A 13,820-nucleotide genomic window follows, 5' to 3' on the forward strand; every position below is an offset into this window, starting at 1 on the left:
TGGCCATTCTCTCTTTAATGTTACCCGAGATATTAAACCTTTTTAGAAGAGCGAGTCAAATTCTAAGGCAGGTGAAGCAAAACATTCTCACAACACAATCAAATTCAAGTGTTATGAAACTGCAAGCATTCCTAAATATCTCTACAATAACCCCTGCTCACAACCACACAGCGACCTTACCTAAATTTTAGGATGACGTCAACCATTCTCTGCCACTCCAATTCACAGACTTTCGACAACAACCCAGCAACAATAATTTGGGATTTTGTAAAAGGGACCCCTTACCTCTGTAATAATTTGGATAGAAGTCACTGGTGTGTCGTTGGTCTGAAAAAAGGAGTTTCCGTCAAAGGTCTATTGTCATCCGGGTCACGGCACCAAATTGTTGAAGAATATTATCAAAACCAGTTCCGCTGTGGTGTAGTGAGTTTTATTCAGTAAGCCGGCGGTGAGCGGACCGACACAAATCGGGTCTGAGTTGGTGTGCCGACCCAGAGTGGTTTGACAACAGGACTTTTATACAGTAAGTTCAAAGCACAAAAGGCAAGAGTCAACAAACCGAAGGTGAAAGTCAAAAAGCAATTAAAGTGTATTTACAGTCAGATGTGATCTGTGGCTGTCACTAAGTTAATGAGTTGGTATTAACATATCAGTCAGTTGGGGAACTTCGTCATATGGCATTCCCGTGGATCAGTCTGTGTTTGAGGCCAGTTCAAAGCTTTTGAGCCCTGCAGGGGGTAGGAAGCTGGATTTGTTCCCTGCAGGCGGGAGTAAGCTGGAGTTGTTCCCTGCAGGGGTAGGAAGCTGGAGTTGTTCCCTGCAGGGGTAGGAAGCTGGAGTTGTTCCCTGCAGGGGGTAGAAAGCTGGAGTTGTTCCCTGCAGGGGGTAGAAAGCTGGAGTTGTTCCCTGCAGGGGGTAGAAAGCTGGAGTTGTTCCCTGCAGGGGGGAGGAAGCTGACGTTTTCAGGTCAGCAACGGTGTCACAATGCCTCATCAACAGCGTATTTACCGTTCCCGTTTCCAGCCAGGAGGTTTGACCATGTCCACATCGACCTTGTGGGCCCTCATTCCCTCATCGCAGGGTTATACGCACCTCCTCACCAGGTGGACCGTACCACCAGGTGGACCGTACCACCAGGTGGACCGTACCACCAGGTGGACCGTACCACCAGGAGGTATATACATAAGGTCTTCAGCAGGAGGGCCCCCCCTTATGATCCTGGTCCTGGTCCTGGTCCAGGTTTCTTCCCTCTTAAAGGGAAGTTTTCACCTGTTATTGATTCTGTAATCATTGTTCAGGGATCAGGTTTGGTCTCTGGAAACATCCTGGACACAACTTTAATGTAATAGACGCTTTATAAATAAAGTTGAGTTGAATTGGATCAATAAACACAAAACAAATTAACAAATACATTTTAGTGTTTTATTGAGTCATTAAGTCACACAGTTAATCAAAATGCATTACAAAAAAAACTGATTTAAAAATCATGACAGAATTATGTTGAATTATGTTATTGTTAAACAAATGCAGATGTATATGTTCTTTAACATGATATTATGGATTGATTGGTTTAAACACCTAGGTATAAATACAGAAACCCTCAGAATCCAGCAGCAGGTATTTCAGCAGGTATTTATTTCAGCAGGTATTTATTTCAGCAGGTATTTATTTCCGCAGGTATTTATTTCAGCAGGTATTTATTTCAGCAGGTATTTATTTCAGCAGGTATTTTTTTCCGCAGGTATTTATTTCAGCAGGTATTTATTTCCGCAGGTATTTATTTCAGCAGGTATTTATTTCAGCAGGTATTTATTTCAGCAGGTATTTCAGCAGGTATTTCAGCAGGTATTTATTTCAGCAGGTATTTATTTCAGCAGGTATTTCCGCTAGTCTTCGCTGGAAGGCAGCGGCTGGTATCGAACCTTCGACATCCGGGCCTTGAACACGATGACGCCGCAGATCATCGCCACGGCGGCGAGCAGACACCCAGCCACGAGGACCAGGTTCATGTTGAGACCTGGAGACAGATCAGGTCAGTATTGATCAGGTCAGTATTGATCAGGTCAGTATTTATCTGGAGACAGATCAGGTCAGTGTCTACGTTTGAACAATGAAGCAACGTCCAGCATCAACCAGCTTAAAAACAATTAAAGCTGCAAGCAGTGATGAAGGGGCCCTCGCGCGTGCAATTTTCACCAATAAAGGTCAAGGACTCAAAACCAAGTCTGATGACACCACCATTCAGACCATTCAAAAGTTATGGCAGAAAATAGGATCTATCAAATATCGACCAATCAGCTACTTGTATCACTTCCTGTTTAACGTTGAAGTTTGACGCGGCGCCACGGCCACGCCATTTCACAAAAACTGGTTAACGTCTTTTGTGTCTCCTGAGCGAGTTTTATGTGGAACAGACGATCCTGCTAGGAGGAGTTCGTTAAAGTACGACAGGTGAAAATGGCATAAATTGAGCCACATGGTTGCAACATGATACAGGTGTGTACCAATTTTCGTGCATGTACGTCAAACCGTATTGTGGGGCTTGAGGCACAAAGTTTTCTAGGGGGCGCTGTTGAGCCGTTAGGCCACGCCCATTAATGCAAACCATTAAATGTCAAATTTTTTGCATCAAAATGAGCATAGTTGAATATCTCAAAAACCGTAATAGCTAGCATGATGAGACTAAAATATGTTGTAGTACAATGCCTCCCGGATCTTTCAATGTTGTAATGTCTGTACGATAAACCGTTGCCAAGCAACAAGTGTCCAAAATAAATTGGATTTTTTTTTTAAATTTAAAGTTAAATATTGCAAAAAAGGTAATAAGTAGCATAATGGGGTTTTACGGTCCTTTAGTGCCAATTGGGCCGAGTGTTTGTAAATTTGAAAGATGTCTCTACCATAAAGTTCGGCCGAGCAATAAGCGTCCGAATTATTGCCTTTTTTTTTGCTTTTTGGCATCTAGCGTTACCATGGTAACACTTTTGACTGAGTCAACGTTGCGGTTCGGGCCGTATTATCGGACGAAAAAAGCGTGCGGAATAATAATAATAATGATAACCTCCATTGCGGAGCTCTGGAGGAGTCGTGCCTCGTGGCGCAGCCGTGGCACTAACTAGACAAGTGCCATGGGACTACTGCTGGATGATTGCGATTTTGATGACATTCCCTATATCAAACCATTCAAAAGTTATTGCAGAAAAATAGGAACTATCACATATCAACCAATCAGGAAAAGGGGCGGGGCTAATTTTCACCAATGGAGGTAAAGTACTCAAAACCGTGTCCGATGACACCACCCACAACTCTCTATGTCAAACCATTCAAAGGTTATAGCATTTACTGGGGTGTATTTATCAGTGTTGGGGTAGTTACTCAAAAAAAGTAATCCATTACATATTACTAGTTACTTTTAAAAAAGTAATCCCTTACACTACTTAGTTACTGGTTGCTGAAAGTAACTAGTTACATTACTAGTTACATTACTTTTGGATTACTCCGCAATATCACCTGAGCTGCACCAGAACTCGATTACCAATGAACAACATGTACAGGACTGTCTCAGAAAATTAGAATATTGTGATTTTCTGTAATACAGTTACAAAAACAAAAATGTCATGCATTCTGGATTCATTACAAATCAACTGAAATATTGCAAGCCTTTTATTATTTTAATATTGCTGATCATGGTTTACAGCTTAAGAAAACTCTTATTCTGGGAATCTTAATCTTAAACTGTAAGCCATAATTAGCAATATTAAAATAATAAATGGCTTGCAATATTTCAGTTGATTTGTAATGAATCCAGAATGTATGACATTTTTGTTTTTTTTTAATTGCATTACAGAAAATAAAGAACTTTATCACAATATTCAAATTTTCTGAGACAGTCCTGTAGTTGGAACTTTATTTACTTAACGAGAAAAAAAACGAGAAAAATTCCTACAGATACAATAGGGGCTAATAAACAGTATCGTCTAGGTTTGAACCTCCACCCGTCTCTCACCTGGGGCTCCGTAGGCCTCCGCCGACCTCTTTAGCCGCAAAGGACCCTGGGAAACGAAGTGGGCGTCGCTCTCGATCGGGGCCTCCCTGCGGTGGCGGTGAGCCTGGGGCCACGAGGCGTTCAGGCACCCCTGGGAGCAGCGGGTGTTCGGGTTCCCCGCCTCGCACATGATGACGGAGCAGCTGATGTAAACCTGAACACAACACAGTACACCTGAACACAACACACACCTGAACACAACACACCTGAACACAACACAGAACACCTGAACACAACACACCTGAACACAACACAGTACACCTGAACACAACACACACCTGAACACAACACAGAACACTTGAACACAACACAGAACCCCTGAACACAACACACACCTGAACACAACACACACCTGAACACAACACACACCTGAACACAACACAGTACACCTGAACATTTCAACTTTTTTCTCGAAATTGTACTTCAACATTAATCTCAACCTTTTTCACAACTTTTTTCTTGACATTTTGACAAAATGAAAAAAAATCTTCCTCCTCTAAAATATTATCTTTATTTTTCTCCTGCCTGGCCCTAATACTCTTCCGTAGCTTTGCTCTGAAAAACAATTTAAAAGGGACCTATTATGACCTACTTTATAAATGTTAAAGCAAGAGAATACCCTGGTTTTCAGAACATGTCCCCTTTAAAAGGTTTTCAGTGTCGTCGTTCCTCACCTGGTCATGCATGCCGATGAACTTGAAGGCCTCCATGCTGAACTGGAACTGGTTCTGGTCGGGGGGGGAGTAGGTCTGCACCGTGGGGTCCACCGCACACCTGGGGGGGGGGGACTGGTTAAACTGGTTCTGGTGGGGGGGGGAGGGATAGATAGATAGATAGATAGATAGATAGATAGATAGATAGATAGATAGATAGATAGATAGATAGATAGATAGATAGATAGATAGATAGATAGATAGATAGATAGATAGATAGATAGATAGATAGATAGATAGATAGATAGATAGATAGATAGATAGGTCTGCGTACTTTGCGGCCATCAGTTTTTTGTTTTGAAATGACAAAATAAAAATAGAGAAATAATCCAAAATAATCCGTTTCCCATCTTTTGTTTTGAAAATAATAAACGGAAAACGGATCGTTATCCATTATCCGATTTCATTGATGTGTTTGAAAATCGGAATTGGGAATTAAAACAGTGGGTGGAAAACTCTTTTCTCTATTTCCTATTCATTTCGAGCGGGGGGGGGGGGCGGGTATGTTATTGATTGGACGCAGCTTTTTTTTGGACGCTGCAGCTGAACGGACTGTCAAAACATCACTGCAGTGAAACATGAGTTTAATCTGTAATCTGTCTTCACTCCGTCATGAAACTGCAGTGATTTTGTGACCATAGTCTATGGTTGTGACAGTCCGTTCACCTGCAGCGTCCAAAAAAAAGCTGCGTCCAATCAATAACACAAACTGAACTCTAACATACATACGTTTTCCGTTTTTTATTATCAAAACAAAAGATGGGAAACTGATTATTTTGGATTATTTCTCTATTTTTATTTTGTCATTTCAAAACAAAAAACGGATGGCGTGAAGTACACGGACCATAGATAGATAGACAGACGGACGGACGGACGGACGGACGGACGGACGGACGGACAGACAGCTGGCCTCTCACCCGTTCTGGATGATGGAGTAGCTGGGCCGGTAGCTGGGGTTGTCGTAGGGCGCGGCGCGGCACGAGTCCACCATCATCACCGTGCTGTTGAGCGAGGACGAGGCGTCCAGCTGCAGGTAGATGCGGCTGCCAAGCTCGTACTCCAGCGGGTACGAGTCGGGCCGGATCAGGGACCGGAAGGCCGGGTCCCGGTAGAACTCCAGCTGGTAGGTGAAGGTGCCCAGGCCCTTCTCCCACACCGTCACGTTCCGCCGGTGGGCCGTGAAGCCCAGGCTGGCGTTGCCCCGCCGCGGGTAGCGGCAGTAGAACCGGGCCTCCAGCAGGTGGTGCCGGGTCACCAGCTGGCCGACGTCCTCCCCCGTGGAGATCTCGTTCTTGAAGATGATGTAGTCGTCGTCCTCCTGGAGGAGGAGAGGAGGAGTCAGGCTCCAGGAAGCAGCTCCAAACAAGATCCATGTGAGTCTAAAATGGGCTACTAGCGTGGGTTTGGGATTGAAATGATCCAGGTCCGAGGCCTTTAATGGCGTCCATGAGGGATACAAGTGTAATCAAAGCTGGAAGCAGCGACGAACCAGCCCTGCAGCGTGCAATTTTCACCAATAAAGGTCAAGGACTCAAAACTAAGTCAGATGAAACCCCCCCACGACTCTTTATGTCAAACAATTCAAAAGTTATGGCAGAAAAAAGGATTTATCAAATATCAACCACTCAGAAGAAGGGGCGAGGCTAATTTGCACCAATTATGGTCAAGTACTCAATGCCGAGTCAGATCAAACCAAGCACCACTCTTTATGTCAAACCATTCAAAAGTTATGGCAGAAAGTAGTAACTATCAAATATCAACCAATCAGCTACTAGTATCACTTCCTGTTTAGCGTTGAAGTTTGACGCGGCGCCACGGCCACACCATTTCACGAAAACTCACGATTTTGATAACCTTTCATCGTTAACATCTTTTGCGTCTCCTGAGCGAGTTTTATGTCAAACGGACGATCCTGCTAGGAGGAGTTTGTTAAAGTACGACACGTGAAAATGGCATAAATAGCGGCAAAATTACACGATTAATTCAAAATGGCCGACTTCCTGTTCAGTTTCGGCCATGGCGCCAAGAAACTTTTCTTTAAGTTGCGACATGATACAGGTGTGTTCCGATCTAGCCCCCCCCGTTAAAATTGTGTGCATACCCCGCCTGTCAAAGTCACATTTTATGAATCCCAACACCTATGTCTACATTCTGACCAAATATTATTTGTCTCCTTTTTACAGTATGGCCGTGAGCTCGAGTTACAAATAAAAATGTGGGTTATTTTTTACTGTTTCTCACACTGTACCAACTGAATTCCGCACTCTAGATTTGACGAAAAAGTGATTTCCAGTCCTCACTTGAGGGCTCATATTTTGAAAAGTTTACATCTTAGGAAAAAACTGTTTGGAGAGAGAAGAGAAGTTTTCCTCAGTTTTGAAGTTTGAATGACATTTTCTACGTGCAGGTATGAGAAAGTTACGTGACTTAGAAAAAAGGTGTTTTTTTTTACCTCCTCCCATCCACAGTGTGACATTCCGCGCCACACACATACATGGGAAAATCTCCCCATTAGTTTGGAAATTTGGAAATGTTTTTGCACTTCGTCCAAAAGCTATTTGTGCGATCGCTCTGAAAATTCACAGGACTGTAGATAAATTCAGGGCCTACAACTTTCTCAATCGGATCAGAATTTTTCGAGTAACGGTGTGCGGGTGGTGAGGCCCCAAAGTTCTCCCAATGCGTTCCGGATGGCCCAAAAAGCGCACGTTTTCGCACGTTGCGCAAAAACATGCGCACCAATCGCTAATAAAAGTCATACCACTCGATTCCCGATTAGGTCGCACATTTCTACGTTTTTACTTTTTGGATTTTCTCAAAGCTGCGGGACTAGTTACGCACCGAAATTAGTTGAGGGGGACAGTCTTACCTCGATCTGGGTGCCGCAGGAGTTGAGCGGGACGGTGGCGATGATGTGGGTGGAGTTGGACCGGGCCGCCAGGTTGCAGGCCGTGTTGCTGGCGTCGCTGAGGCGAAGCTGCCTCGCCTGGATCCCGGAGAAGGAGGATTTCTCCACCTCCACCGTCATTGACGCGTCACCACAGGTCACTCTGGCCTCGACTGGAACAAGAGATGGACATCAGACAAAAGATACAGACCTAGGAAACTACAGGTTATACTTATATAACATAACAATCATCATACTGATGCATCACTCCCCCTATTTGTTGTGTTGGGTTCGTCATTTTAGCAGAAACTTATCTAGTTGGAGATCTTCTTATCTTATCTTATTTTAAAAGAGAATATTGTCAATATTTGGACCATTTTTACATGAAAAAACAGTTCAGACTCACTTTGCTTCTTCCTGATGTCCAGCACAACACACCTCATTTCCGACTGATAGATTCCAGACCTGTTGGTAGGAAATACTGTTTTACATGCTTTGATATGGGAAAATGGTAAAACAGGGTAAACGTCATCATATTTCCTCAAATGCTTAGAAATACCCCCAACAGAGTGTCACCTACTGAGAAGTCGGGGATCGATGGCGATGGAAGCGGGAATATGAACCGCCTTGATAGGACCTAGAACATATTTAAAAAGTCAAATTAGTGTTTTAACCTCGCAAATGAATCCTGTGCTGAACCGGTGGAACCGGACGCTCACCCTGTAGAGGATTCCACCGCAAAGCAGACTGGGTAATGATCTCCGAGGTCGTCCACGGTCGGCGTCCATCTGATGACGAACTCGTCGTGAGTGTTCCTGCTCTTGGAGACGTTGGTCGGGCCGCTGATGATGATGTTCTGCAGGCTGCATCACAACACCATCATCATTATCACGAGTCTCGCCTCCATCAGGTCTCACTAATTAATCTCCGCTTTACTCACACTGAATGCGTCGCCACCGCTTTGATTCTGATCTCCGTCTCTTTGTTGACCTCGGCCTGGATGTGCTCTCCGTTCTCAGGTGTTGGAGACACAAACCTGGGCAGGTAGACGCCCTCCTGGCAGGACGGGGCGTCCGGGTCCACTGGAGGGGAATACACATTAAAACGCTATTAAAAAGGTCAAAATACAGTGATTACCAGTGATCCTGTACAGTAGGGGTGTCCAACCAATCAGAGGCACGATTGGTTCCTTTGTTACTGCAAAGAGCCGCAGAACCACAAAGTAGCACAAAGTAGCCATCCATATATTTCCATATATTTCTGATAATGTACACCTCGTCGGGCATTACCCCTTACATATTTTATGTTATGAGGCATCAACAAGCAAAACCCTCCTTACCAAGTAACGAGAACTGCAGTGGTAGTTTGCTGAGGGGAGGACTGTTGACGTAAGGTGCACTTGAGGAAGGTGTGGGGGAGGTCGTAGTTGTGGGAGAGGTTGTAGTAGTCCACCACCAATGCCAAGGGGGTGTGGTCGTAGTTGTGGGTGGGTAAGTAGTCGTAGTTGTGGGAGAGGAGGGACTAGGCCACCACCAATGCCATGAGGTCGTAGTTGTGGGTGGGGTCGTAGTTGTGGGGGAGGTTGTAGTCGTAGTTGTGGGTGGGTAAGTAGTCGTAGTTGTGGGTGGGTAAGTAGTCGTAGTTGTGGGTGGGTAAGTAGTCGTAGTTGTGGGTGGGTAAGTAGTCGTAGTTGTGGGTGGGTAAGTAGTCGTAGTTGTGGGTGGGTAAGTAGTCGTAGTTGTGGGAGAGGATGTACTAGGCCACCACCAATGCCATGGGGGCGTGGTCGTAGTTGTGGGTGGGGCCGTAGAGCTGGATGTGGTCGTAGTTTCGGGGGAGGTTGTACTAGGCCACCATCCCCGATGCCATGAGGTCGTAGTTGTGGGCGGGGTCGTGGTTTCAGGGGAGGTGGCCGTTGGCCACCACCAATGCCAAGATCCTGTGGTCGGGGCCTGGGGTGGGGGTGTAGTCGACTGATAGTACCACCATGGTGACCATCTCTTTCTCCTGGAGAGCAGCGGATGCTTGTGCCTCCTTGAGCCGTCTGAGTAGGACAGATCGATGTGCCCTCGCGGGTAATCTTCCACCACCATCTCAAAGGCAAACACCCTTGGGTCAGCGGTGGCACCTCGGTAATGTAAGGTGCAAGAGTCCTGGAAAGGTCAAATTTAAGGCGTTAAATGAGACCAGGGATACGTCTGTTCATGTGTGACGCACTAGTTGGAGATCACGTTTAAACGAACCTGGTCGAGGTGGAAGCCTTGGGGTAGATTGCAATTAATACACTCTAAATATGGGATATTTCCATATCTGCACCGGACTCTGTCACCATCGGGGTCGTAGGACATCAGCTTGTAGGTTCGGGGGCAGTTCGCAGGAACTCTTTGGGTGGACATTAAGACAGTTAGAGGATGGTTTGTTCTTGATTAGAGTTCACATGTATCATACAAACAAAAAGAGATTTACCTCAAGAAGGGAAGAATGGCAATGTCTGGGGAACTGTTTGGTTTCCCAGTGTCGGATCTTACTCCCAAGTCCACCAGGGTATTCAGGCTCCACCAGCTAACGTAGTTTCGTGTTTGAATCCAGCAGCAGCTATATGCCCTGATAAGTGGAAGACAGACAACCTTCACTTTCAGCTCCAGAGAAGCAGTCAGTTTGTCGATGAGAGACGTGATGCTCTCCAAACTTTCTACAACACAACTTCACTCTTAAGGAATGCTCACTTCATCTGAAAGGGTGTGTTGGTGGAGACGGCCCTGGTCTCAACCGTCTCGGTCTCACACCACTCGCTGTTGTACGTGGTCACATTTGTGCTTCTGTCAATCGTGCTTTTCTGGCTTGAGCGGACGCCTCCACAGTTGCCGGTGTAGCAGGACCAGTAGTGGTTGTACTGGCAACCATCGTAGGTCGCCCTGTTGCGAAAGGCCACCTGTGGTCAGAGAGAACAACATAGGGCTGAATATCAGGATCAGTATCTATCTATCTATCTATCTATCTATCTATCTATCTATCTATCTATCTATCTATCTATCTATCTATCTATCTATCTATCTATCTATCTATCTATCTATCTATCTATCTATCTATCTATCTATCTATCTATCTATCTATCTATCTGATGAAGCATTCCAACAGCATGTGGCCCCTGCAGGGACAACGACGCCTTGCAGATTGCCCCAGCCTCATACCCCCGATTGACACATTGTCATGCAAGTTCCAGTTTCCTGAAACCCCTGCAGAGACGACACCTTGGAAGTTGCCTCAAACAGACTTGGAACACTAGAGCACCCCATGGGGTGATTTGGAACTTAGTGACAGTCATGCCAAATGCCCGATGGGGACATTTGGCCACAGATCACATCCAACTGTAAATTACTTTTAGTCTGTGACATTGTCACGCAAGTTCCGGCGTCTTGAATCCCTGCTGAGATGGCACCGTGGAAGTAGCTTTGACTTACAGCTCCTGCAGAGACGAGGACTCGATACCATATATGGACTTCCTGACTCAGGGGGTAGCCCCGAATTGGAAGATCACAGGCTTCTTGTATAAAAACCCTGTTGTAAAATCTCTCGGGGTCGGCATATCAACCAGACTCTGGTCTGTGTAGATCCGCTCACCGCCGGCTGAATAAAATCTCTATCTCTCTATCTATCTATATATCTATCTATCCATTTATCGATCGATCAACCGACTGACCGACCAACCGACCGGCATAGAATGTTAATATACTTTTAATTTTGCAGATAAACATTAAAGAGTTATTACACAACTCTCAATGTCTGTTATTGTCTTAGGAGCTTTAATCAGGACAAGTTTTAATTTGAAGTTGGACTGAACTCAGTTGTAGAAAAATTCATATTAAAAGGGGATTTTTCTTTTATATATATTTTGTCTGCATATATATTAATGGTTAATACCAATTTGGTAAAAACCTACGGCATATATATGCATTTTTAATATATAATATCTATCATATATATTTTAAAAGGGGATTTTCATTGAGAAAACTACATCGAAGTACTACTTAAGAAAAAGTCGCTCTAACCAACATTAAACACAGAGGTCAGTGTCTATCTAGTTCTATAGATAGATGGATGTCAGTAAAGTCTGACCTGGAAGGTTCCGTTGGCGTTGGTTCCCTTGTAGGTGAAGCTGACCGTCCCGCCGAAGTGGTGCGACGCCGACGCCGGCGCCGCCAGCGAGGCCAGCGAGGCCAGCAGGAGCAGCAGTCCTGTCGCCATGGTGATGCTCCAGGTTCAAACTGCCTCCTCATCCACCTGCAGCATCTTATATACCCACCTGAGAGGACAGGTCACACCTCCCGGTATGTGCAGCTCGGCCCAGAACAATAAAACAGCTGCAGAACTGGTTTCAGGGCAGAGGGAAATATTTGTCAGGTATCTTTTTTATGGACGATGAAACGTAACATTCCTGAGATTAATGAACAGTGCTACCAGAACAAAAGCTACGTCCCAGCTGATGCCTGTCACAATAAGGTTGAACTGGAGCGTTTAAGGGTAGGATAGGATAGGATTCCACTTTAATAATCCCCAAAGAGGAGAATACAACATAAAACAATCAACTATACACATTAACATGTCTCCACCTAGGGACAGCAGTGGATCAATACAACAAAAAAATTACCAGAAAATGACCCCCCAAAAAAAGGGAGATAAAAGAAAAAGAATACAAATCCATTTAAAAGTGCAATGTGCAAGACAAGTATAGCAGCAAATTAAACAGCTAAGAATATAGTTGCAATTAAAAGTGCACTGTACAAGAGAATATGGCAGCAAGTTATGACAGTCTAAAAGAGTGGCTGCAAGGGTCATCCTGGTCGTGTTTGTGTCACTAAAATGCAGTTTTGTTTCATTGCTGTGATCAACCAGGCGAAGTGAACATCCTTTGTTTTCTTTGGTTCAAAGTTTATTTCATCCAGTCATGTCAGTCTAATGGAATTCAAACATTCAACAACACACCTTTATTAGTTTAAGAACTGGAACACAACAATGGCTTTTTATTTAACCTTTGAGATACTTTACCTTTTCTTTCTGTTCTTTTTTGATGCGTGTGATTCTAAGATGTACCTTGTTAGAAACAGAAAATATATATTCTACATATTCTGAATGGATCTGTTTCTCAATCTCAGAAAAGCAAACGGCAGAAATAAAGTTCTTGTTTGGTTTATTTGTCCTGGGAGAGATCTGGAGGCCGACGCCTCGGAGAAAAGAGAAGCAAGTTGCTTGCTGGGAATTTCAGAAACATAAAAAATCAATAGAAAAATTCTTGTTTTCAACCTTCACTCGACGTTCATCACTAAGGCCTGATTTACTAAAGGTTTGCGTGCGTAAAAATGTGTGCAAACTTGACATCACCCGCAAACCAAAGTGCGAGCTGATCTACTAACAGCGTGCAAAGAGGACTGCGCCTCTCAAATGAGCAAAATAGCACACGCTGTTCATTTAGTACTTTTGCCCTGATGAATAATCAATATGGGGCGTACCCGCCAGAAATCACTAAATACTGGGAGGGGAAAATGCAAATATGTCCATTTACCACACGCAATGAGATTTACCAAGCCTGAAAGTTTTTGCGGGGATTGTGATTGCGTCTGTATTAAATACGTTCGAAAGGAAGGTGCTAATCTCCACATGCAAAAGAAGAAATATTTTATTTGAATGTTAATTCGAGTATTATTCAGCAAAAGGTTGCCACAGGAGGCATATTCATTTTTTTATTTGTGATAATAAATAAATCACGTGTTTTCATGGAGAAAAAAGTGTTTCTTATTGTGCGCCTATACTTGTTCTGCAGTTGTCATACCCCGGTGTTGTGCCGTATTCAGCACCCCTGCCGTGAAAAGCACCCCCTCGTCTGACAAAAATGATATTCTCATTCCGTGTCACGTTCTGTTTAGCGTCCAGTTTTGTGTTAATGATTCATGTTTAAATGCGCTCATGGATTCCACAATAGTCATACTTTCCCACAATCACAGTCACAGATAACAAAAATCGGGTAAATGGTTATTGATGTAATTAATTAATAGCCTGCTTACTGTGTTGTCTTCCATAATATTTGTAAATATATATAATATAAACTCCTAAGTATGTGTTTGTGTGAGTGTGTATATATAAATATATTGAAGTGTCAGTGTATTGTTTTTTTTCTTGG

The 13,820-nt window shown here is 44.0% G+C and overlaps 2 protein-coding genes across 8 annotated transcripts in view; both read right to left on the reverse strand.

Moving 5' to 3' along the window:
* Positions 1 to 1,408: 1,408 nt before the first annotated feature.
* LOC133418486 (oncoprotein-induced transcript 3 protein-like) lies at positions 1,409 to 10,234 on the reverse strand. Of its 6 annotated transcripts, none has more exons than XM_061707209.1 (14): positions 10,112 to 10,234; positions 9,889 to 10,027; positions 9,233 to 9,798; positions 8,985 to 9,064; positions 8,586 to 8,727; positions 8,365 to 8,508; positions 8,226 to 8,282; positions 8,052 to 8,110; positions 7,628 to 7,818; positions 5,676 to 6,076; positions 4,720 to 4,819; positions 4,007 to 4,199; positions 1,846 to 2,017; positions 1,409 to 1,645 (listed from the first exon to the last, which is right to left on the reverse strand). In XM_061707209.1, the coding sequence occupies exons 2-13, from the start codon at positions 9,991 to 9,993 to the stop codon at positions 1,887 to 1,889; spliced, it is 2,169 nt and encodes a 722-aa protein (XP_061563193.1). In that variant the 5' UTR covers positions 9,994 to 10,027; positions 10,112 to 10,234; the 3' UTR covers positions 1,409 to 1,645; positions 1,846 to 1,886. The 6 variants fall into 6 exon arrangements, with proteins under 6 accessions (XP_061563193.1, XP_061563186.1, XP_061563219.1 ...); XM_061707202.1 differs by having other exon boundaries at positions 1,409 to 1,661; XM_061707225.1 differs by lacking the exon at positions 1,409 to 1,645 and adding an exon at positions 1,769 to 1,789.
* LOC133418519 (CUB and zona pellucida-like domain-containing protein 1) overlaps positions 1,409 to 13,820 on the reverse strand; it is a 46,984-nt gene continuing 34,572 nt past the window's right edge. Inside the window, exon 11 of one of the 2 annotated variants that reach the window (XM_061707262.1) lies at positions 1,409 to 1,677. The gene's annotated coding sequence lies outside the window, so the exon portion shown is untranslated. Of the gene's footprint in view, positions 1,726 to 13,820 lie in introns of both variants that reach the window. The other variant, XM_061707255.1, reaches the window with a different exon arrangement.

This window comes from Cololabis saira, chromosome 2, assembly GCF_033807715.1.
Source record: "Cololabis saira isolate AMF1-May2022 chromosome 2, fColSai1.1, whole genome shotgun sequence".
NCBI lineage: Eukaryota > Metazoa > Chordata > Actinopteri > Beloniformes > Belonidae > Cololabis > Cololabis saira.